Genomic DNA, 21,691 nt, shown 5'->3' on the forward strand with positions numbered 1-21,691 from the left:
TCTCACTTAGCAGCCAGAGTGATCTTTAAAATGTATGGAGAAGAGGTTACCCTTGCTTAAAACGCTCCAGTTGCTCTGTACTGCACTTAGGACCAACTCCAAACTCTTTATGTGGCCTTTATGGGCCCTACACCCCTGGTACCTGCCTGCCTTCAACCTCCCCTTCCCACCCCCTGCAGTCTCGGAGGCTCTGTGTTCTGAGACGGCTAAGCTCATTCCTCCTCAAGGCCTGCGCCTGCTGGCCCTGTTCCTCTGAGGCATTTTGATCCCCCTAAGGTGCATTGAGCTGTGTTTCCTGTTTCTACACTGTGCTCCCTGGAGGCAGCAGCCTTGGAGGCAGGAGCATCTCTTAGCGTCTACAGAGCCCTGCCTTCAGCAGGTCCTCAGCATTAATTCAGGTGCGTAGCGGTATACGCTGCTTATAACTGAAAGTGTGTCCCTTGCTCTTCAAAGATGAATTCAAAAGGAACCCCCTTTTTCTCCATTCAGCTTACAGCTCTGGAGAGACCTCGGAGGCGATGCGGATGTAGTTGTTGTCAGACACGCTGAACTTGTGGAAGAGAACCCACTCGGGCACCTTCCGGGCCACAGCGTAGCAGCAGCGGGGGTGCAGCTGCGCGACCTGCTTGTGCGTCAGCATCAGGTAGTTGCCTGAGCCGTCGACGTCCCGCGCGATCTACGAGGCGGGGTTTAAGAAGGGAGATTTTGCATTAATACGGAGATCAATACACAAGTACATTCTGTTTAAAAAGTTCCCAAGGACGTCATACAGGATAGTTACAACTAAATTTGCCACTCATGATTCCTGTTTTCAGATAAAGAAAATAAGACGTAAACATGTTTTGCCCAGAACCTGGAGATAGTGATGATGTTTTTGTTTTTTTGTTTCGGGGGGGGAAGGTAACTAGGTTTATTCAGTTATTTTAATGGAGGGAGGTGCTGGGGTTGAACCCAGGACGTGGTGCGTGCTAAGCACGTGCTCTAACCACTGAACGTGCCTGCCCCTCAGGACAGTGATGATGATGGTGACTAACCTCAGCAGTTCTGGGGCAGATGCCACAACGGCGCGGCATGTAAGTTTAGCAGCCTCAGCACAGGTTACTGTTCTGGTCAAGAAGTCAGGCCAGCGTGCTCCCTGCCGCACCGTGGGCCGTGCACTCAACTGCCAAATGCTTCACTCCTGATGTTTTATTAGCTCACTTAGCCCTCACGGTAACCCTGTGACGCAGGGCCTTACTTTCCCCTTACAGGTGAGGAAATCCATGCCAAGACACTGCTTTTCCCCAGTAAGACTGCTTGAGAATTTATGTGGAAATACCACAGTATTTCTCTTACCAAGACGTGACGAGCACACCTGTTTCTGTAACGTGCTCGGTTTAGAGGAGCTACGTTAGTCAGCCTTCGCTCTGGGGAAGAAACAAGTGGGACACGGCCTTTAACGTGAGCTCGTTCACAGCCCGGTGACACGAGGGACTGTGCCGGACGTTCAGCCAGAAAGAGAGTTTTAATAAGTTTCCCCCCAGTTAAAGATCTTTTCTCCTTTTGGACAAAGTTCACATATTCTGGCTTAGCTCTCCACTCTCTTGAGGGGAAGTATACTTAAATATTAAATCTTTAACAACATGTAAGGGTTTTTTAAATTTTATTTTAAAGTTAACAATAAAATAATCATCCTAAGTGAGGTATTTCTGACAGGATGTCCTGAATATGTGAAATTTTGTCAAGACCATACCAAAGTGGCCTTATCCATTCTTACCTGCATAAAATAACCAGACAGAAGAGCTTTCCTTATGTTCAGAGTGTTTTCCTTTGAGCCAAAAGCAGGTTCTGCATAGGGAAGCTCTATTCGCTTGATAATTTCCAAGAGCTCAGCTCGGATGACATCTGCCGTCCTGAGTGCAGAACAGTTGAGGAAGTGATCGTGACACCACTTTTCAACACAGTCTAGGCAGGAAAGAACGAGAGGCCATTGAGAGACGATCTGTCATAAGCTGAAAGAACCCAGGTCAGGAGGACACTGTATCTCTACGTCCCCTGTGCTTTCCTCTCCTAAAAAAGGGGTCACCTGAGTGAGTGGTGGGGAGGCAGCGAGGACAAGGGCCTCCGGTGGTGGCGGGACCAACTGTCCGTGGCCCCGCCAGGAAGGCAGAGGATGCTGGCTGGCAGCACCTACCCCATAGGGGCTGTGGGGGGGTTCCATGGTCCCACAACTGTGGAAGGTGCATGTTCCCAGCACTGACCAAAAGTATATCACCCTTAATCTGGCTCGTAAGAGGCAGAGGAGACTGTCTTCAGAGCAACATTCTGTCCAGTGTGTCTAAGTGAGGATGTGCATGGCCACAACATTTCATCAAACTAGGAGGGAGAAGCTTACAGTACAAACACCTCTGACCCATGAAATTATCTCACATACTATTTAATTATAAGAAAGGATTACTACTAGGGTCCTTTGGGAGTTCATCATGTTACAGTTAAGCTTACCTACCACAGCTGCAAATTTTATATTGAAATTCAGTCCCCTGGATCAGTTTGAAGTTTACTCTTTGTTGCCATCTGAAATTACTTAAGATGGAACCAGAGTTTTGCCTTGACCCAGGAGCGCACGTGACCTCAGCATCGTGGGCTGAGGACCTTTGTTGACCCTGCCCTGTCTACTCCCTCAGACCCACCTAGAGCCACAAGAGCAGGCACTTGGTCAAACGGTGTCGGCCGTCCTGCCTGTGCACCAAAGATGCCACCAAACTCCTCGTGTACTTTCTGGCTCAACTGAGAACTTTTTCTTTTCAGCCTTGAAAAACTAACTCCTTGGTCTATACAATACTGCCATTCAAACTGCTGTCATATTTTTCACTTCACTTTAAATATTTTTCACACCATCTACTTGAGCAAAGGAGGTAAAAAAGAAGAACCAAGGTGAGAATAATCCTCCTTGCAGGCAGGCTCTCTTCCTGTCTTCAGCGTCCAGCACAGGCGTTTGACAGTTTTTTCAGTTCCCTTATCTTGGGAACAGGAGTAGACCCCCCGAAGTGAGACACACCCGCGACCCCACCTCAGCTGTTCCACACGCCTTTCTACTTTTCTGGACGTCCCCTCCTCTGCCAGGCGCCGGTCAGATTCCAGATTCTTTCCAGCCGCCCTCAGCTCATCAGCCTATTCTTTACCATTACCTGGAGCTGGGTTTTTTGGGTTATTTGTCTTGTTCTGAACGCTCCATACCCTCTCCCCATCTAGTAGTGAGCAAGCCATGTTACTACCGCATGCGGCACAGCTCTTGCCTGGGGGGGCGCTCAGAGTCCCTTGGACCTGGGAGGGCCGGAGCTGGACCGTGCAGGTTGGTCTGTCTACCATTTCGTGTCCCAGGCAAGCTCGCCCTGAAGGCTGGCCGGGCCGGGGGCTGGCGTCTGTGGGTGCAGGCCCGCCCCTGTGGGTGCCACGGCTCCGGGGACAGGAGGCCTGAGTTTCTGCCGCTCGGGGGAAATCTGTGGGCACACGGGGTTCAAGTGACCAGTGGGGCTTGGGGAAAAGGGTGTCTGCTGAATAACCACTCAGCCTTATTTGGGGAAGCAAGGGTGGAATTAGGAGGTCATTTCTGGGCATGACAAGCATGAACTTACGGTCACTGGTGGAACTCAGAGCTGTGTCTTGGTAGGCCTTGTAAATGTTGATGAGCGTGAAGTGATCTCCTTCAGGGTGTAAAAACGTCTTCCAGCAAGTCAAGGCAGCCTCCTCCGCTCCACGAGGCAAATGCGAAAAGCAGTCAGGAGCTTCAAGACGCAGAAGGTCACAAGGTCAGCAATAATAATAACAACAGCAGGCAGAGGGCGGCTCACTGCGCGCAGGCCTCCCGTCTCACTCTGTAAACACTACGTCACCCTCATTCCCTCAGAAAGCAGAGGGGCTCGGCGTGAGCTGTCGCTCTGCGCTCCTCCTCGTGCTGGTCTGCTTTTCTCAGGTCTGCTCAGGGCAGCTGACACCGGGCTTGTATTAAGCGGGACAGGGGGCCCCAGGTGCTCAGGGGCCCCGGCACAGGGACAGGATAACTCAAGTCCTCGTGCAGCGCAGCCTGTGGTTTGTTCTGCCAGTAAAAGAATCGATGAAAACACACAAACCAAGATGAATGAGGGGGCAGGAAACACAGCCACTCGGGGAAGAGCACTTCCAGGGACAGCGTCTCGGTGTGCACCGACTGCTGCGGCAGAAGCAGGCGTGGCAGGCTCCCGCCTGTCTGATTAAGAAAGTCACTGGATGCTGATTTTCTACCTTTTTCATCTATTAGAACATTTCATTATCATTTCACATGGATCTCATTTAAATCTGTACCTGCTGCAGATTCATGGTACAAAAGAGCAGCCCTGAAGGAATACCTGTTACCATGGCAGCGATTGTCAGCATTTCATCTACGCAGTCGAACTCGCAGGACGCTAAGATGGACTTGGAGAGTTGTGGGTCAAGGGGGAACTCTGACATGATGATTCCAAATTCAGAAAGATTTCCATCATTGTCCAGCGCTGCCAGATAATCTAAGTCTTCTAAAGCCTGCATCAAACTTTCCGGTGCTAGGAAAGAAAAAATTAATAATCAGAAAGTCTCACACAACCAAGATGAGTAACAGGTACTGGATTTTCCCACACAAAATTGTGAACAAAATACATGAAGCAATAGTTTGCAAGACGGTATCAGGCAACAGAGGACAGTGATTCTTGAGAGGGGGCCCTACGAGGTGAGCCCTAGGAAGAGCTTCCAGGCTGGGCGGAGGGAGGGGGACCCAGGTGGAGAGTGCCAGGCTGCCTGAATTACGAAGATGGTGCCGAGGGTCGAGGGAGACTAAGGCGGCCGGAGCGTGCAAGCTGCAGTGCCTGAGAGGAGAGAGCTGCACAGAGAGAGGACTCAGACCTACCAGCGTCCCCTCCACCAGTCAGCAGAGCCCATGGGAGACACCACCCCAGGCCAGAGAAAGAACCATCCAGAGGAACGGAGGGTCAGTGCCCGGTGCTCACACAGGATCTAGGCTATGCCTGTTTCCACCAGCCAGCCTGCAAAACCTCAGGATGCGTGGAGCTCTGCAGGGCAAACAGACGAGAACTACACCCCAAATACGCACTGTCCAGGGCCAGCCAACTAACCCTAAAACAAGACCTGGAAGAGTTATGCTGCATCCCAGGACAAAGCTCAAGAACACTCGTAGGAATACAAGACATCCAGTAACAAATGCAGACAAATCTACACTGTCTACCATTCAATAAAACTTACGAGGCATGAAAAGCAGGAAAATACAAGCCCATGATAAAGAGAAAAACAAATCAATCAGAACCGACCCAGAACGCACAGATGACAGGAGCAGTAGACAAGGATGCTAAGAGAGTTATTTGCCAGTGCAAATAAGGACCAGAAGCTCATTTTCTCCATCCCTTTAAAGTTTATATAACATCAGTAATGGTGTAGTATTTATTATATACGCTTAATATCCACCTAAAAAGACAAATCCATTTATTCAAAGTGAGGTATTCTCCTTGCCCTAGCAAATTAAAGTTGTATTAAAATGAATACTTGGGGTTTTCACCAGGCCCCCCAAAGAAGCAAATCACATAGTGTAAAGCTGCTGTATCGTTCTACCCGCGAAACTGAAGGACTGATGAGCCACTGAGCTGCTTTCATTCGTCTCACTTCCGACGTGTGCACGGCAGGTGGGAGACGAAGACCGCGGGGACCTCAGCAGCAGTTTAACTGAGTTTATCTGGGAGCTCAAAGTAACAAACAGTAAACAGTTACTTATTTGCCAACCAAACTTTGACCACTAAGCTGTTTGTCAAAATTTCAGGCAAACTGTGTAACTAAAAAGCCAGTCACAAATTCAGATTTGATAAAATCCCCAATTCCAATCAGGAGACATGGAGATGCTGGGAGGAGCCACCACTGTGGGGCGCGACAGTTCCCCGCATCTCCAGCCCTCTTGCTGGAGAAGAGCCGAGCAAGTCACAGGCATGATCTCGCCTCCGACGTGTGACCCGCAAGCCTGAGACCAGTTACTGGGAAAAGCGAGGGTCAGGGCTGGGGGTGCAGGCAGGCTGCAGAGGCCAGGCACCCGCTGGAGGACACAGCTTTCACCCCCACCTGGGAGGAAGGAGGCTTGACTTCCCTGTTGTTTTTTATTTCTCTCATCAAGATTTAAAACTGAGAAGAGCATGGCCTCCAGGGGATTCTGTTCCTGGGGTCTGACCCCTTGGTCCCTCCTGGGCACTTGCAGGAGCGCGGGCGGACTTCTCGTTCATTCTTAGAGACCCTGGCAAGGATGAGACCTTGAGAAGTCACAGTCCCGGGAGGTAAACAGATGGGCTATTTAGAAAAAACGTCCGAGAGTTCCATCAGTGAGCCATGAAATCAAAAGTGACAGCTGACCCGCTGGAGAAGGTGCAAGAAACAGCAAGAGAAATAAGCACCTCGGATTGAACAGAGTGAGAGCGGGCTGGGGGCACAAACTTAATTACTGAAAGCTGCTTAGAAACCAATTTCAATAAATCAGCGAAGCTGCTGCATTGTAAGTTATAGGATCCTTGGCAATTGTCCCTGTAAGCATCTGGCTTCACAGACCGCCTCTGTCCCCAGAGGGCACCTGCTCCGCAGTTTTATGCCCTGGAGCCGAGCTGCCGCACACAGGATTACTATCAGAAATAACTTCATGATTCTGCTCTTGGTCCTAATGCCAGGCTAAGAGAAGAAGTTCTTGGGGTCTTACGATATTAGAAAGAACAAGATGACGAATGCAGATTATGCAGGTGAAGGAACAACAATAAGTAACTGGATAGGACTTATGAATAACACATTCTGCATTTTAAGACATCTCCCCAGCGTGGCCCATAAAATTGTCTTAGATAAAAGCAGAAGGGTTTAGATGAGGGTTCTTTATGGCAGTGCTGTTTCAGTGTAATCCACGGCAAATAATGCAAACAAATGAAATGTAAATGCTTTAGTGCGAGGCCGCTCCTTTACAGCAGCGCAGAATCACACTGCTTTATTCTGAAGGCAATTTCAGTATGAACGAACATTTTTCTCAGGCTTTACTGCCAAAGGCAGCCGCACTCCCTGTCGGGTAGCTCGCTGCGAGGTCACACGCCTCCCCCACTGCCATCACTCAAAGTAACTTGAGGGGCTACTGTCACAGTACTTCTCTCTGGTTCCGTCTGCTCTTTTTCCATGGAACCCCAAATGTCAGGCGCCAACAATGAATCTGCGTTTTCCTTCCGTGGCGTCTGCAGAAAGGCTGCTCACAGACGAAGAGGTCGTCAATCTGTAACGAGGGTCTACGTCCACCAGCCAGAGGAAGGGACTGACCCGGTGCTGAGTCTAAGCAAGAGCACTGGTCAGATGAGTCCAAGGCTGAGCTGTGTCATTTCCAGAATGACCGCCTCACATGGCATGATTCCTAAGGCCTTGAAATGGGTGCCAAAATCTTAGACGTGAAGTAGTAGGAATCAGGTTGCTCCCCTCTGCCTCACAGGGACACCCACTCGGGCACTCAGCAGGGGAGAGCGAGCGGAGACGCACAGAGACGAGAAATGGCCCCAGTGCTGCTCAGGCCTCTGTTCTTAGGTGTCCCTGAGGCACTGCCACACTCTCGTCCTGAATTTTGTAAGAAACCCCAATTCCTTATCAAAACGCACCTCTGCTTGTGCCAGTGAGTCGCATTAGTGGTGCTCACGTCCAGAAGAACACACACGCGGAACAGACACACGCACACATGCAGGCGGATGCAGAGAAACGGAGTGAGCGCTTGAGAGGGCGGAGGCAGAAAATGAAGCTCCTGGTCTTGACTGGTTTGAGCACTGGGGCTTGGGCACTGTGCACACGGAAGTAAGGAGCCCACAGAGGGGAGAAATGAAGGATCCACAGAGAGTGCTGGTGTGACGGTGTGGATGCTACAGAGTAAGCTTGGCTCTGGAGAGGAGAGGAGGAGAGGCTCCTGTTTCACTTAATTTCACCAGGACACGCTCAGGCACGCTGGCATGTGCCCGGCTCCCGCCCTACTCGGTACAGTGGGCGCCCGTGCGTAAATAACCTCACTTGGACCTTAGTCACCCCGTCACCCAAGAGGGCAGGTTACAGGTGAGGAAGAGGTAAGTGACCTGCCAAGGCCGCAGTGCTGAGCAGTCTGTTTCCTCGGCTGTAAAATGAGGACCTGAACCCTTTCCACCTGCAGTCTCTGTTCTAACCGGCGTGCAGTCGGCACAGCCGCCGCTGGACCCGCGTCTCCCGGCTGCAGGTCGGCCACCCGGCTGTCACGTGCTGTGGCTGTCACGTCATCCGGTGTTGCCTCCCAAGACCCGGGGATCAGTAGCTGTTTCCCGCACCATTAAACTGCCCTTTGAAGGATCTCCTGCAGCTCGGGGCCGACGAGCCTCCTGTCTCAGCCAGCGCTCAGGCAGGAGCTACCAGGGGACGACAGCTAGTGTTTACTATGTGCAAGTCACACAGGGCCCGCGAGTGCTTACGAATTCATCTTAAGTCTATGAAGGAATTACGTGGAGCATCTCATGCTCAGATGAAGACACCGAGGCACTGAGAGGGAAGATCCCGCGCCTCACGGACTGTGAGGGCCGGGGCTGCAGCGTGGGCAGTCCGCCCCGAGCCCGAGCTGGCTGGCGGAGTCCCCTCCGATGAGGCCGAGGGCAGCCCCGTTTCTGTCCCTCACCAGCGGAATGAAGAACAGTGTCCCCTTTCACCCTCCAGCACCCAGGCCTGACAGATAAATCGCGTGGTCACCGGACCTGGGAAGAGCCTGATGGGTGTCACGGGCTGACAGGGCTTCCTTTCTGTGCCTTTAAAAATCTCTCCCAGGTTTCCTTTGCATTCTGAAAACTGTCTTCCTCCATCGCTCCCAAGATCTCATACTGGCTCTTGAGAGGTTCTGGCGTATTTGTGCCTCTTTTTCACACCCCTCCTCCACCGTCTGAATGTAACAAAAAGCTGAGCGGCCTTTGACAGACAACCACGTGACCTTAATTAACTGAGAAACAGCCCAGGCCTCTCGGGGCTGTTGGTGGGGTGGCCAGCAGCAGGCTCCCTGCGGCGGACAGAGAGACGAGGCTCAGCAGCCAGGCTGCTTCTGAGGGGCCACGATGTGGGGACAAGTCCGCAGCCCACGTCCCCTCTGGCTCCTGGTGTGGTCAACAGACCCGCACAAGGTTCCGACTCACTGACTGGTGAACCCTGTGAAATGCCTGCCCCGTCGCCACAGATCAAGCCACTGGAGAATCTTCACCGCCTCCTTTCGCAGCTCCGACTTCATTCTGTCCTGGCCTCCTTCTCCATCTTTGCGAGGCCTCTGTCTTACCCCAAATGCCACGTCTGGCAAGTCTGTGTTGGACCTCATTTTTCACCGATCATTCCAAAGCCAGTCGTCAGCTGCCACCAAAATGAGCTGAGTCCAGATACTAAGATGACATCTGCTCTTGTACATTTCGGCTAGTTTGTCCCCAAATTTCTGTCCAGGCTCCACTGCCCTCCCAGAGGGGAAGCGTGTGGGACCCCCAAAGTGGTCAGCTGGTCCTGAGCTTGCTGACCAGATCAACGGTGACTGCATTGCTCAGGATGGAGGTTAGTCCTCAGCACCAGGGAAGAAAAAAATAATGGATTTTTTTTTAAAGAGATTTATATCAAGGGAATTCGATGAATAGCCTCGTTACACCAAATCCACTTCCCACGGCTCGTGGGTCCTGAGGAGGCGGCAGGTCTGCTGCATCTGCGTATTTCATTTACACGCCGCGTTCAATGCAGCAGCTGCAAGCATCATCTTTTTTTTCCTTCCAAAATGATAAGTCAGAGTTAATCCACAGTTATGTTTTCCCCAAGCACAGCAGAAAACAGTTATGTGCCTACTGTCGGGAGACAAAAATAAGTTGTCACCCTCACCCTTTTGTCCTGTTATTAGGGCTGAGGCTCATGGAGTGAGCAGAGATGCCGAGGGCGAGCACTGAGGGACAAGTGGCTTCTGCTCTGCTGCGGGCTGCTGTTTGCTTTTTAAAGTCTTTGACATCACAAGGCCTGCTTTTTTCTCTCTCCATGACTAGTCAGTCCACCAAATAACTATCATGAACAAGAAGATGCTCAGGGAATCGACATGGTGGTTCTTGGGCTTCAGAGGTGAGCAATTTTCAAAAATGAAACATGTTTCTTCAGGGGATGGCCTCTGGAGTGATGGCTGTGACTGGTCTACGACAGAAGCCAAACCATCTGAAGCCCCAGGGTCACTGGAGAAAGACGTTGAGAATGGATGCAAGGGACAGATGCTCGCCTTCTAGATGCCCTTTCCTTAGGAACCAGAGTGAAAGCCAAGAGCAGGGTGGCTTCGCTGCTGGCAAGTTAAGGGACCGTGGCTACTGGAACACGGCCGCGGCATTTCCCAGCCTGTCCCGGCCAGACCACCCACGCCCCCAGGTCCCCAGCTTGGCCCCTTTCTCACTTGCCTCAACCCCTGTCACTCCAGCAACTGCTACAGAAGAAAAATGTACTGAATCTGAGTATGCCAAGTATGTTTTACAACCTCAGATCACAGGCTATGACCATCTTTTCCCTCAGAGCCACCTTGAGACACAATTATCACTAAGATTCACTCCTTCCACTAGTTAGGAAGGGGTGGGGCTTAAAGATCCTTTTCTCAGGTGGGGAAACGCTGTGCCAGGCCACGTTGGCTGACATCTGCAGAGGCAGACACTAGGCTGGGGACTGCTTGGCCGTTACCCAGGTGATGTGCTCCCAGGAACCCAAACGCCAATGTCTTCACATGTGCATTCGATCGAGGCTTCTTTTCCCTGCATGCTCTGAGCTTCTGCTGCAGAGCAGTAGCCCGTGACCCTTTTCCTGCAGGAACAGACGGCTACAGAGGAAGATCCATTTTAGACAGTGCTCACCGGGGTCCTTTTCCTTTTAGAGATTCTACTGCTTCTTTAGGGAAGTCTGTTGAAAATGTAAGATTCCAAAGGGTTCCCAAAAGTAATGGATTTTCCAAAGTGTTTACTGGGAGAGTTTCAACATAAAACTCCCTGAGGTTCTAGGGAAGGACTCAGCACTGCTGAAGGGCACAAGCTACCTGTCGGGACCTCCAGACGGGGAACCGGCAGGCGATGCTGAGGTCCCGGAGCCTCCTGTGCGGCTCCTGGGGGCCGGCGGGGCCGCGTCTCGGGCTGTGCTCTTCGTGTAACGACAAACCGTCTCCACAGCCTAGTTCCTTGTCTGCCGTTTTATGTCAAAGGTTAGCATTCTTAGGGCCTTCTTCTTACTTAACCTACTCCGAATCCCATGGGTTATCTTAAGAAATATTTGAGAAAGAGTAACTCTAATACAACCTGTATTTCTCAAGGGCTTATAAATCTTATTGGTACCACTGGAAAAAATGGCTGAAAAATACAGGAATTGAGACATAGCACTGCAAAACAGCAGAAGGCGTCCCGTTTCCATTTTATGTACACTCTGCTTAGAGGGTCTTTTGGCTGACTGCTCTCTCTTGTGCAAATTCGATAAAGGCCACGGATATCGTAACACTAAGGTTAATACATTGCCAATCACCTCCTTTGATAAACATACTGAAAAATTTAACCATGGGCCTTAAAGTATGGAAAAAAGGAAGGAAGTTGTTTTTACTGAAGCACAAGCGAAAACTAGAGTATCAACTGAAGGGCAGTCAGCACTTCAAGTCAGAAACTTTTCTATGGGGCCCCAAATACCCTCTCAGTTTCAGCGAAGTTAAGCTGCGGGTCAGGGCACAAAGCAGCAGGTGCCGAGGCAAACAGGGCTGGATCTGGGCAGCAGGAGGGGGCACGGCTCTGGCGGCCCCCTCCCACGCAGAAGCCGCTCCCCTAGAGCTTCCTCAGCCTCCTGTTCAGCATTCTGGTGGTTTCCACCCGAGCAGCCGGCTGCAGGGGCAGCAAAGTTCCCGACAAGGTCTGACATTAGACAGGAGAAAGCCAGCATCTCTCCGGTGACGAGGGCCTTCCTCAGTGACCTCTGATGTGAGGAGACCCCCAACGAGAAAGGTGTTCAGACTGTAAACATAAAGCCTCAGTCCCAAGCCTAAAAACGGCACCCACTTCATGTAAAAGTCTGACCTTAATTAAAAGCAGTGAACTTCTAGTAGGTTTTCTTCAGGTGATCGTATGATTCATGAGGAAGGGTCATCTGCCTACAAATGTTCCCACCATGAAACTAACGCTGCCAAGAATTCGACCTCTACCTTCTGGCCTCTTTGGCCTTAGACTTCCGTTCTCCACCATCCCTCCTGTTCCTACTGGCCCGGTCCAGGCTCTCTATGTTCCAGTGTCCAATGGCAGACAATTTCCAGCATCAGCGTCCTAATTTTTAATTACCTTAGAGAATGTTTACTTCTAATGGGGACAGTGCTTCGGTGCAAACCAAGTCCCCACGCTGGCCTGCACTGCAAGTGCCACCTGCCCCTAGGACGGGGAGGGTGACAGGTGGGCAGGCAGGGCGCAGCCAGGCGGCCTGTGGACGCGGAGCACAAAGCTACCTGGTCTGTTCATGAAGTCACAGCGGCCTAAGCCCGCGATGTCTATTCTCTTCATAAAAAGCACCATGCTGGTTAGGTTGGCTTCCTGCATTTCTGCCGGCTTAAGTGGCCGCATGTCTTTGGAGGCAAATTCTTCAGAGTACAGACAGAAGAGTTTTCCTAGAAGAAACCAGGAAAGTGGTTTTAATGTTTCTGTTTTGCCTCCAGACCAGAATGTACGCCAGCTAGTTTTTTGTCCACGGTGCTACCTGAGGAAGATGAACCAAGAATCTGCTTGCGTATCTCTGCTTGGCTTTGGCTGATGGGCTGCGTGACGAGTGAGTTTGCTCTGATTCTAGGGTTGTACACCTTTAAATGGAAAGACAGCATCTTTAGCAACAGATCACTCAAGATTTAGCAGCCTCGCTGGCCCTGAAGTGACAGCTGTTCGCAGCACTTTACTTCCTGAAATGCTCTGCTACAGACTCGTTTCCTTTGTGCAATGTTTATTATTGTTTCACTTGCCTTGAGATGGAAACTGCGAGGGCTCTGATAAATGGATTTAAAGGTTGTTTGCTCCCATTGTTGCTTCAATAAATAAGAGACCTCTGTATCACCTGCTGAAATACTAAATGCCACTTCTCAAAGCACTACACTGCTGAATGATGACAGATACTCATGTGCCATGTGGAGAAAAGGATGACCACCTGACAACGATGCGTTTCCTCAAGGCTCTAGCCAGACTGACTGTGGCCTCAGAGGTCTCACCTTTGTAACATCTGATGAGCTTGTCCAGTCATCTCAGCTAATACAAACACTGCAGATGGCACTCGCAGTGAGCTTTCTTATGTGTAGTTTAAAGGTAAGTAACAGCCCTGGGTTCTCTGAATGGTGGGCTAATTCAATAAGAGCAACCCAGACTGGTTCCAAGGGAGCCTCCCTAACGGCTGGAACTGCTCTGTCAGAGTCATCAGGGAACTGAGGAGATGCATGGTCTCCTGGAGGGATGAGAGCCACACAGCATCTAGTGATGGCGGATGGGTCAGTACCTAACTAGGTTCTTTTCCATTTAAATGCTGTGATACCTCAGGTCCCAGTGTCTTTAAGAGTTTAAGATATCCTGCTTCCATTTTTCCTCATTTTTTATTTTAAGAAAGTGATAAAAATATCTATATATTTTGAAAAATTTAGGATGGAGTTTTATCAAGTCTACTACAAAGTCAAAATTTGCTAAAATTAAAGTCAGTGTACTTGAAACTAATTTCTAGTAAATTACCTGGGAGAAGATGCTAATTACGTTGATAAAAGGGCTGCCAAAAACACCCGGGAGATGTACAGAGGAAGAGATTAGTTTAAGAGTCAAATAATTTGCTTTACTAGTTGTCTTTCCTTAAAAACTTTTCCCCTGGTATCTCAGTCAAATTAATTTGTTTCCAGACTACCAACCTGCCTGAAAGGCAGTGACGTGTGATCAAGACTTCTGTTACTGGAGGTGACAGTCCTTCTTTGCAAACAAGACCAAATACAGAGAAATTCCAAGATCATATAGTTCAACCTCACTTTTGGGTCAACAAAATAGTAGGAACCCAAGACAATGATCAGCGGTCTATTCAACTACTTGATGATAATTACCTTTCTTCTCTCCATACCCACATCAATAACAAATTTGACCGTGTTGCTCCAGATCAAAGATTCTCCAGAGCTGGCAGTTAACACCACTCTTCTCTGATAAATTTGGCATCTTTTTTCTGTTTCATCACTTGGCTTGAACAATGCACATTTCTCTTTTGGATACAAAGGAACAACCACCAGCTCTCCGAGATCTGGGTTTAAGTCAGACCCCTCTTGACAAACAATTTCATAGGCTTTTTCAATATCCTGAAGTAAAAGAATAACATCATCCCATGAGAATAAAGTACATTACAAACAACTTCACTACTTTAAAGAGAGATGTCCAAATTATCTAAAACTATAGGCGAAGCCGCGTAATGTAAACAAGGAAAGGAATGCCTGTGTTGTTGCCTATGGGTATTGTTAAATACAGAAACACGTGACCGCATAAGAACATTTCTTTGCGGAAGTTAAACACAATTTTTTTTTACATTTTTTAAATTGAGTTATAGTCAAAGTTAAACACAATTTATAAACAACTTCACTGATTTTAGTCCCAAATGGTTTTCCTCTTGTGAAATGCACTATCTTTGCCTTTATGCATTTACCCTGCTATTTTTCTAGCTTGATGCAATTTCTCATATCTGTTAACAATGACAGGTAAACAAAAGTTATTCTCACACCGGTGATGATGCATCACTGTGCTTTAATGGTGGCAGAACTAAGAACTGTAAGCCAATCTCTAGATTTCCAATAAAAGCATACATACACACACATTCCACAATCGGGCTCTCTAATCTGGGTCATTCTGAAAATGACTGTTACCTGCTAGCACTTTGAAATAGCAGAAATGCAATGAAGTAGGTGGAAATGGTCACTGCCATTTCTCTTTGCAAGATTCAGAAATTCAGAACTACCCTTTTAAAGCATTTCATGGTCAAATATATTTTTTAAAAAAGTAAAATTATTTTCCCAAAAACTACAAACAAGTAAGTATATTGGTGTATATTTGAGCAAAAGGCAAGGCATTTTAGCCAATAATTTTCTATCTTGAATCACAACCAGATTTTTAGTGCCTCAAATAAAAAAGATGTCAATGTTATTCTTACACCTTTTAACTTGTTTCCAAAATTTCTACCTTCTTCAGGTCTAACAAACTACCAGATGGAAGAAGCCCCATTTCGTTTCATTAGATACATTAGATTTCACTAAAAATCTGAATGAAAAAGATGATCTCCCATGACCATTATTGTTCTCAGACTGAGTCCACTTCCCAGTGCTCCGGCCCACTCCTTCTGTCCACACCACTTGTCGGGTGGGCTTGAACTAACTCAAGGGTTTTGCAGGTGAACAGATCTGCCTAGAGAAGTAGCAAGACCTGGGGGGAGCTCTCTGAAGGTTACCCCTGAGCTGCTGAGAGGTGCCCGGGACACGGGCAGAGGCCGCTCGTCGGGGCCCACATACAGTTACTCGGGTGCCCTCTCCTGCTCACGCCACCCTTCCCTGCACAGTTGGTTTACTTGGGGCAGATTTTTTTTTTTAACTAAGCAAAGACGAGGGCTATTGACCATAATGAATGAACAGTTGCCAATTGGGATAATCAGAACAAAACTATTTCTTTCGATATTTATAATTCTAATCAATTCATCATTTGATGTGAGGACATCTTAGAAATTTCCAAGGAAGCGAACAGGCATGTGGGCTGCGTCTCCGAGCACCGGCTCGCGTGCAGCCTCCGGGACACTCACACCCCCTCCCAGGCGCGGCCTCCGCACCCTCAGTGGCCAACCTGCATCTGGAAAAGGCCGCTTAATTCCAGCAGCCCACTCACCAACTTCCAATCAAAACAAACCTTCAAACTGCACTGAATATTTCTCTTATTCTCTTAGAAGTTGGGCCACTCATTTTTTATTTGCTTCTAGTTGCTGGTTGCTAAAACCTTTTAGCTGTAGGTGGTTCATTTTGAATTTTGTTTCAAATGGGGGGAAAAAGAATTTTAAAGATCTTGAAAAGGAAAAAAGCAGAACACAATAGAAACAGATATTGTATACAGTTTGGACATCTCAAGCTCAGCTGATAGAGGGCTTTGAGGCCATAATCCGCAGAATTTAAAAAATGTTTAAAATATTCATCAGTGCTTCCAATCATCTACTCATTTCCTTCTTCGACAGCATGTGCAGAGCTTTACACATGTGAGACTGTCCTACAATTACCTGCGGAGCTATGCACTGAAGGAAGATAGCGCACAGATGTCTAGCCCCCAGATTAAAGCCCACAACTAGACAGAACGTTTCCAGGAAAACCTTCAGCCTAAGAGCACCTGCCTTGTGATGGCTTCAAGGCGCACAATGATCTTGCTAGATAATACCGTAAATCTTCATTTGTTTTCTATTTATCACACTTTTTTTTTCGGGTTAAAAGATGGTTAAGTGTTAAGTAACAACACGCTGTAAACATGCAAGTCTCCAAGTCTCAAAAGTAAGTGCAAGACACAGGGCAGCACGCAGCTCACAGGTATGAATTCACAGCAGGTGAGATGCTAAGCAAGCAAAGCGAAAACATGAGGCGCCTCCTGTTCACCGAACAAAATGAGTGATTTCTTCAATTTAAATGTATTTAAAAAAATTTTTTTTTTCTTTTCTTCCTCTATTTTTTCTTTTTAAAGCCCAGTATTTTAGCCTTGTTTTTTTTTTGGGGGGGGTAATTAGGTTTGTTTGTTTGTTTATTTAATGGAGGTACTGGGGATTGAAGGACCTCGTGCATGCTAAGCTACCACTGAGCTATACCCTCCCCCTAAATGTATTTCTTAAGGGAAAAAAATGACAGTACATTTTCGTTAGACATCTTAGGTTTGTTTTCATATGACTTAATTGCTATGGTAGACTTTCAAGTTTAATATAGAAATCAAGAAAACTTCAAATAGCAATGGGAAAAAAATGATCAATATCTGTTAACATGGATTTCAGAGCAAGACAAAATTTTCCAAAAGACAAATTCCAAGGCCTTTGGAGCACATCTTAATATTAATCCTGCCATAGGTAGTAAAAAAGGAAAAAGAAAAATCTATCAGGATATTGAACTGCGTTCAGCAAGTTAGGTGGTAGACGTGGAAAAGAAAACCAGGTAACACCTACGGGACGTGGGGCTCAACTGTGAGAAAACCTCCAGCACCCAGAGAAGGTGCGCTCCAGCCAGCAGGGCTGCTGCCCGACCCGCTGGCCAGTGAGCTGGGAGCCCCTGGACAACAAGGAGCCCTCCCTCAGAGACTCCAGGGCTGGACCCGGGCCATATCAGCAGCGCCTGCCAAAATGATGAATCTGCACTCCCAGAGGCTCAGAATTGCAAAACCACCCCGTAGCTTTCATTGCACTATCATGTTAAGACTCTAAGACTCTGCAAGACTGATGGTTTCTTAATAGGAAATGTCTTTCTGGTCTGACTTAAGGAAGATTGTATACCTTTCTGAGCCCTGTGGATTTTATAGTTTCTACTACTGCCTAGGTAAAAATGCGTCTTGTAAAGTCTGACAATTCAAAAGTCACCATGCCATTTTCATTTGTTTATCTTGTAGCTGTTCTGATTGGGTGCTTTCTATTGTCCTGTCTTCTAGGTCACTAACTAGTTCCTCTGCATTATCTAGTCTGCTTTGCACTTTTAGATCATTCCTCATCTCAGCCAATGAGTTTATCCATTCTACTTGGCTCTTCTTTATAGCTTCAATTTCATTTTTGACATATTTTATATCTCTAAACACTATCTCTTTTAGTTCCTTCAGTACTTTGATCACTCCTTTTTTGAAATCTTGATCTAGTAGGCTATCGACGTCTATTTCATTGATCGTTCTTTCAGGGGATTTCTCTTGTTCTTTTAATTGGGAGTGGTTCCTCTGCTTCTTCATCTTGCCGAGGGGGTGGGGGGTGGGAAGAGACAGACTGGGATTTCAAAATTGTAGAATAGATAAACAAGATTATACTGTATAGCACAGGGAAATATATACAAGATCTTATGGTAGCTCACAGAGAAAAAATGTGACAATGAATATATATATGTTCATGTATAACTGAAAAATTGTGCTCTACACTGGAATTTGACACAACATTGTAAAATGATTATAAATCAATAAAAAATGTTAAAAAAATCAATAAAAAATGTTAAAAAAAAAAGTCACCATGCCTTTAATTATAGCTTGTATTAAACTTGTGAAAATCAAATACTTTAAGGTCATCTGCTACCTCCAATTCTGTTATGAGCTTTATTTTTTCAAAAAACTATTTTGGAATGTTTGTTCACTCTGACTTGAAAAATAACTACCCATCCTATCAGTCTTAATTATACTTTTTCCCCTCCCAGAAATGTCTGCCTTCTCTCTCACTTGGCAATTCTAACTTTCAAATGTTTCACTTCTAATTCTGCCATCCGTCCCTTCCTCAGGCTTCACCCAGTTACACTGAGAACCTCTAACTGTTTTCATAAATCCTTCTCCTGTCTCTTTAATCGCTTTATTACTTCCCTCAGGACTTTCTTGAATATCTTGAATCGTTCAGGATTAGGAAACAGTAATAGAATAAGTTAGTGTAGTAGGTAGAAGATTTACTATTCAAGAAACTGTGTATAATCTATACATGAAAAACTGATAAATATGCTGTAGCTATCATGCATTTGAGATTCTAAATTACTTTCTTAATGGAAACAGATAAAATATAAGCTGTGAGAAAATGGTCTGAAGTTCCCAAGGCTAAAGGATAAGTCACCCTTTATGCTTCGAATATAAAGCAGAATAAATGCTTCTGAAAGTATTCTTTGAAGACGTGTGAATACTTAAGAAAAGGCCTGATAGAGAGCTGAGATGCTTGTGTTTGTTCAGCTGGTAGCTCAGCCAATATCAAACAATTTCTTTTTGGTTTCTGTTTAATCGCTGGAATCCCTACATATTTGGGTCATGGTCTAAAAACTAGTGCTTTTACTGAGTGAGATAACGGAGAGGGAAAAGAGGCCAGGCAATTAGTCTCTAAAAGGTCTAACTCTCAAGATTCTGGAGGCTTTTAGATTTGGACAACAGCACAGTGGAGAGAGCAGCAGGATCAGGGTAACTGTATTTAAAAAAAAAAAAAAAAGCAACTGCAAATGGCACCTTGACTGTGTAAAAGCAGTAACAGACGCTCAGCTGTCCATCTCCAGTTGTTCTTTTGAAAAGACACTTTCAAGTATCCAAGTTAAGATTTGTGTCATCTTTTAAAGAAAAGGAGGCCCAGGGTAGGGAGACGGCCTTCTGGGTGTGCTATAAATTACATTTCCTTGCCTAATATTCCACTGACTATTGCAGGAACATCGTGGGCACTTTTCATGTCCTGACTCCCCGCCACGTGCTGAGGTTATGTTCCTCATCTCCAGCAACACGCTCCAGCCATAAGGGAGGCAGCCTGAGTGTGAGACGAGTCAGGGTGCAGCTCCTCTGCTGAGACAGTTCACAGCAGGACCTGGGGCAGCCCAGGAGTCCGCCGGAGTCCGCTGGAAGGAAGTCAGCTCTGGCTCATTTCTAGAAACTCCTCAGATGTCTCCCCTGGCCTCTGTTTCAGAACAGCACGTGCTTTTAGAAACACTTCCTCATTCTCCCTTCAGCGCAGGTTTTATTTACTCTGTAACAAAGCTTCTTCTAAGGTAGAGAAAAATGAGGTGTGATGGGACCAAATATTTAAACAGCTAATTAGCAAACTGAAACCTGTGTGTTAGTTATTAAAAGCGTCCCAACAAGGTTAGAAGGTTCCCAATAAGTAATTTCATTACTCTCTTAGGTTAGAATATTACTTACTTACTTGTTCACAAGCCAGAAAGACTACAACGTCCCCCTTCTCACCCGAGTTGTGAATTTCAAAGATAAGGCGTAAAATAGACTCGAAAGACTCCTTCTGAGCCCCGCTAAGGTACACAACCTCCACAGGGTGCTTATGCTTCACTTCTATGAGAGGCACGTTTCCATAGTAAGAGCTGAGCTTGCTGATCAGGTGAGGTGAGGAGTTAATTATGAGCTTCAGTTCTGGTCTTGCCAGTAAAACATCTTTTAGAAGTCCAAGTAACACGTCAGTTGCAATGCTCCTTTCGTGAATGTCGTCTAGGATGATGACCCCATAGCTACCCAAGAAAGGATTGGACATCATTTCTCTCTGCAACATATCATCAGTACAATACCTGCAAACAAGAAACGTCCAAGTTAGAGCACTCTCATGAAAAACCGTGTAACACACTCCTAACATAAATAACAAAGATGCCTTTCCTATGTCCTTTCGTCTAAATAAGGAGTTTAAATCTTTATCGGGGCCAAGATTCCTTTAAAGTGGTAAACTCTACGGACCTTCAAAACAGAAAAATACACATCAAGAAATTTTAAGCACGGTTTTCATATGTTCACAGACCCTCTAAGGACCATCGCTGAACCCGAGGTTACAGACCTCTGCCTTACATGTTTCTTACAGATACTAACAAGGGCTCCATTTAACACTTGCCTGGAGCTTCTTAAACAAAAAAGTAATTTGGCAAAATACCTTTGTCAGGTAAGTGTTTCCCCCTCTTTTACCAATGGAAGAATTCTGAATCAGAGCACACGCTCTTCAAGGAAAGGAATGGCTGCCCTGGCTCAGGCTCACGGCCCACGCGTCCACTGGGAGGTCTGTGAGTGGCTCATCGTGGGGGACGATAACAGCAAGGAGTTAGCATCAACAAGCTTGAAATGTCACCCAAGTAATAACCACGCAAAAGCATCCCCCAAACAACCACCTATCTGAGTGCAGCATGCAAACTGGCCAGCATCCCTGGAGGAGGAAGGGGTCATTAGTGATGTCAATGAAATTTTCTAGTAGTTCTCGGGATGTTTTTACAGACAATAGTAAAAATAAATACTTATTGGTTACCCAGCACCATACAAACATCTTCCTTCTGACACTATTTACATATTTACTTACATTATGCCTTGAGGAAACCAATCGTACTAGTTTTTTACCCATTTAAGGTATTCATTTTATTTGTCCCTGTCTATGGTAGGTCTGAAACTGCTATTCATAGAAAGGCCTTGGTCTTTGGCTGGTATCTGGGAGCTTAGATTTGGGAGGGTTCTCACCATTCCCAGAACCGATGCTTACTGTCTGCAATATGGTCTAACAATACGGACTAACCTACTTTCTGCATGGGAGGCTGGAATTCTAGAACACGGTAGTAGGCAGAGGGGGCCTATGTGACCAGCTCCCAGTAAATACCCTGGGCATTGTCTCCAGTGATTCTCCTGGTAGGACAACATTTCACACTCGTCACAACTCATCACTGGAAGAACTTAAGCATGTCCTATGTGAGTCCACTGGGAGGGGCCTCGGAAGCTAGTGCCTGATTGCCTTCGGACCTCACCTCGGGCACCACTTCCCTTTGCTGATTTTGCTTTGTAACCTTTCACTGCAGCAAATTTGATCTGTGGATGAACTATATACTGAATCCTGTGAGCATTCCTAGCAAATCATCAAGCCTGGGGTGGTCTTGGGGACCCTGATACAGTCTTCAATTAACCCCTTTCAAGGAAGAAAGAAAAGGAAAGGAGAAAAC

At 46.9% G+C, this 21,691-nt stretch overlaps 1 protein-coding gene across 2 annotated transcripts in view; it reads right to left on the reverse strand.

The window, feature by feature from the left end:
• DHX32 (DEAH-box helicase 32 (putative)) overlaps window positions 1–21,691 on the reverse strand; it is a 50,162-nt gene that overhangs the window by 1,066 nt on the left and 27,405 nt on the right. For both annotated transcript variants that reach the window (XM_064488523.1, XM_010993278.3), the window contains 8 exons: window positions 19,921–20,293; window positions 14,129–14,374; window positions 12,766–12,865; window positions 12,518–12,676; window positions 4,365–4,556; window positions 3,615–3,764; window positions 1,757–1,944; window positions 495–676 (listed from right to left, as the gene is read on the reverse strand). In XM_064488523.1, the coding sequence (XP_064344593.1) occupies window positions 495–676; window positions 1,757–1,944; window positions 3,615–3,764; window positions 4,365–4,556; window positions 12,518–12,676; window positions 12,766–12,865; window positions 14,129–14,374; window positions 19,921–20,293 (1,590 nt within the window). The remainder of the gene's footprint in view (window positions 1–494; window positions 677–1,756; window positions 1,945–3,614; window positions 3,765–4,364; window positions 4,557–12,517; window positions 12,677–12,765; window positions 12,866–14,128; window positions 14,375–19,920; window positions 20,294–21,691) is intronic.

The sequence above is a fragment of the Camelus dromedarius genome, chromosome 8 (assembly GCF_036321535.1).
Source record: "Camelus dromedarius isolate mCamDro1 chromosome 8, mCamDro1.pat, whole genome shotgun sequence".
Lineage (NCBI taxonomy): Eukaryota > Metazoa > Chordata > Mammalia > Artiodactyla > Camelidae > Camelus > Camelus dromedarius.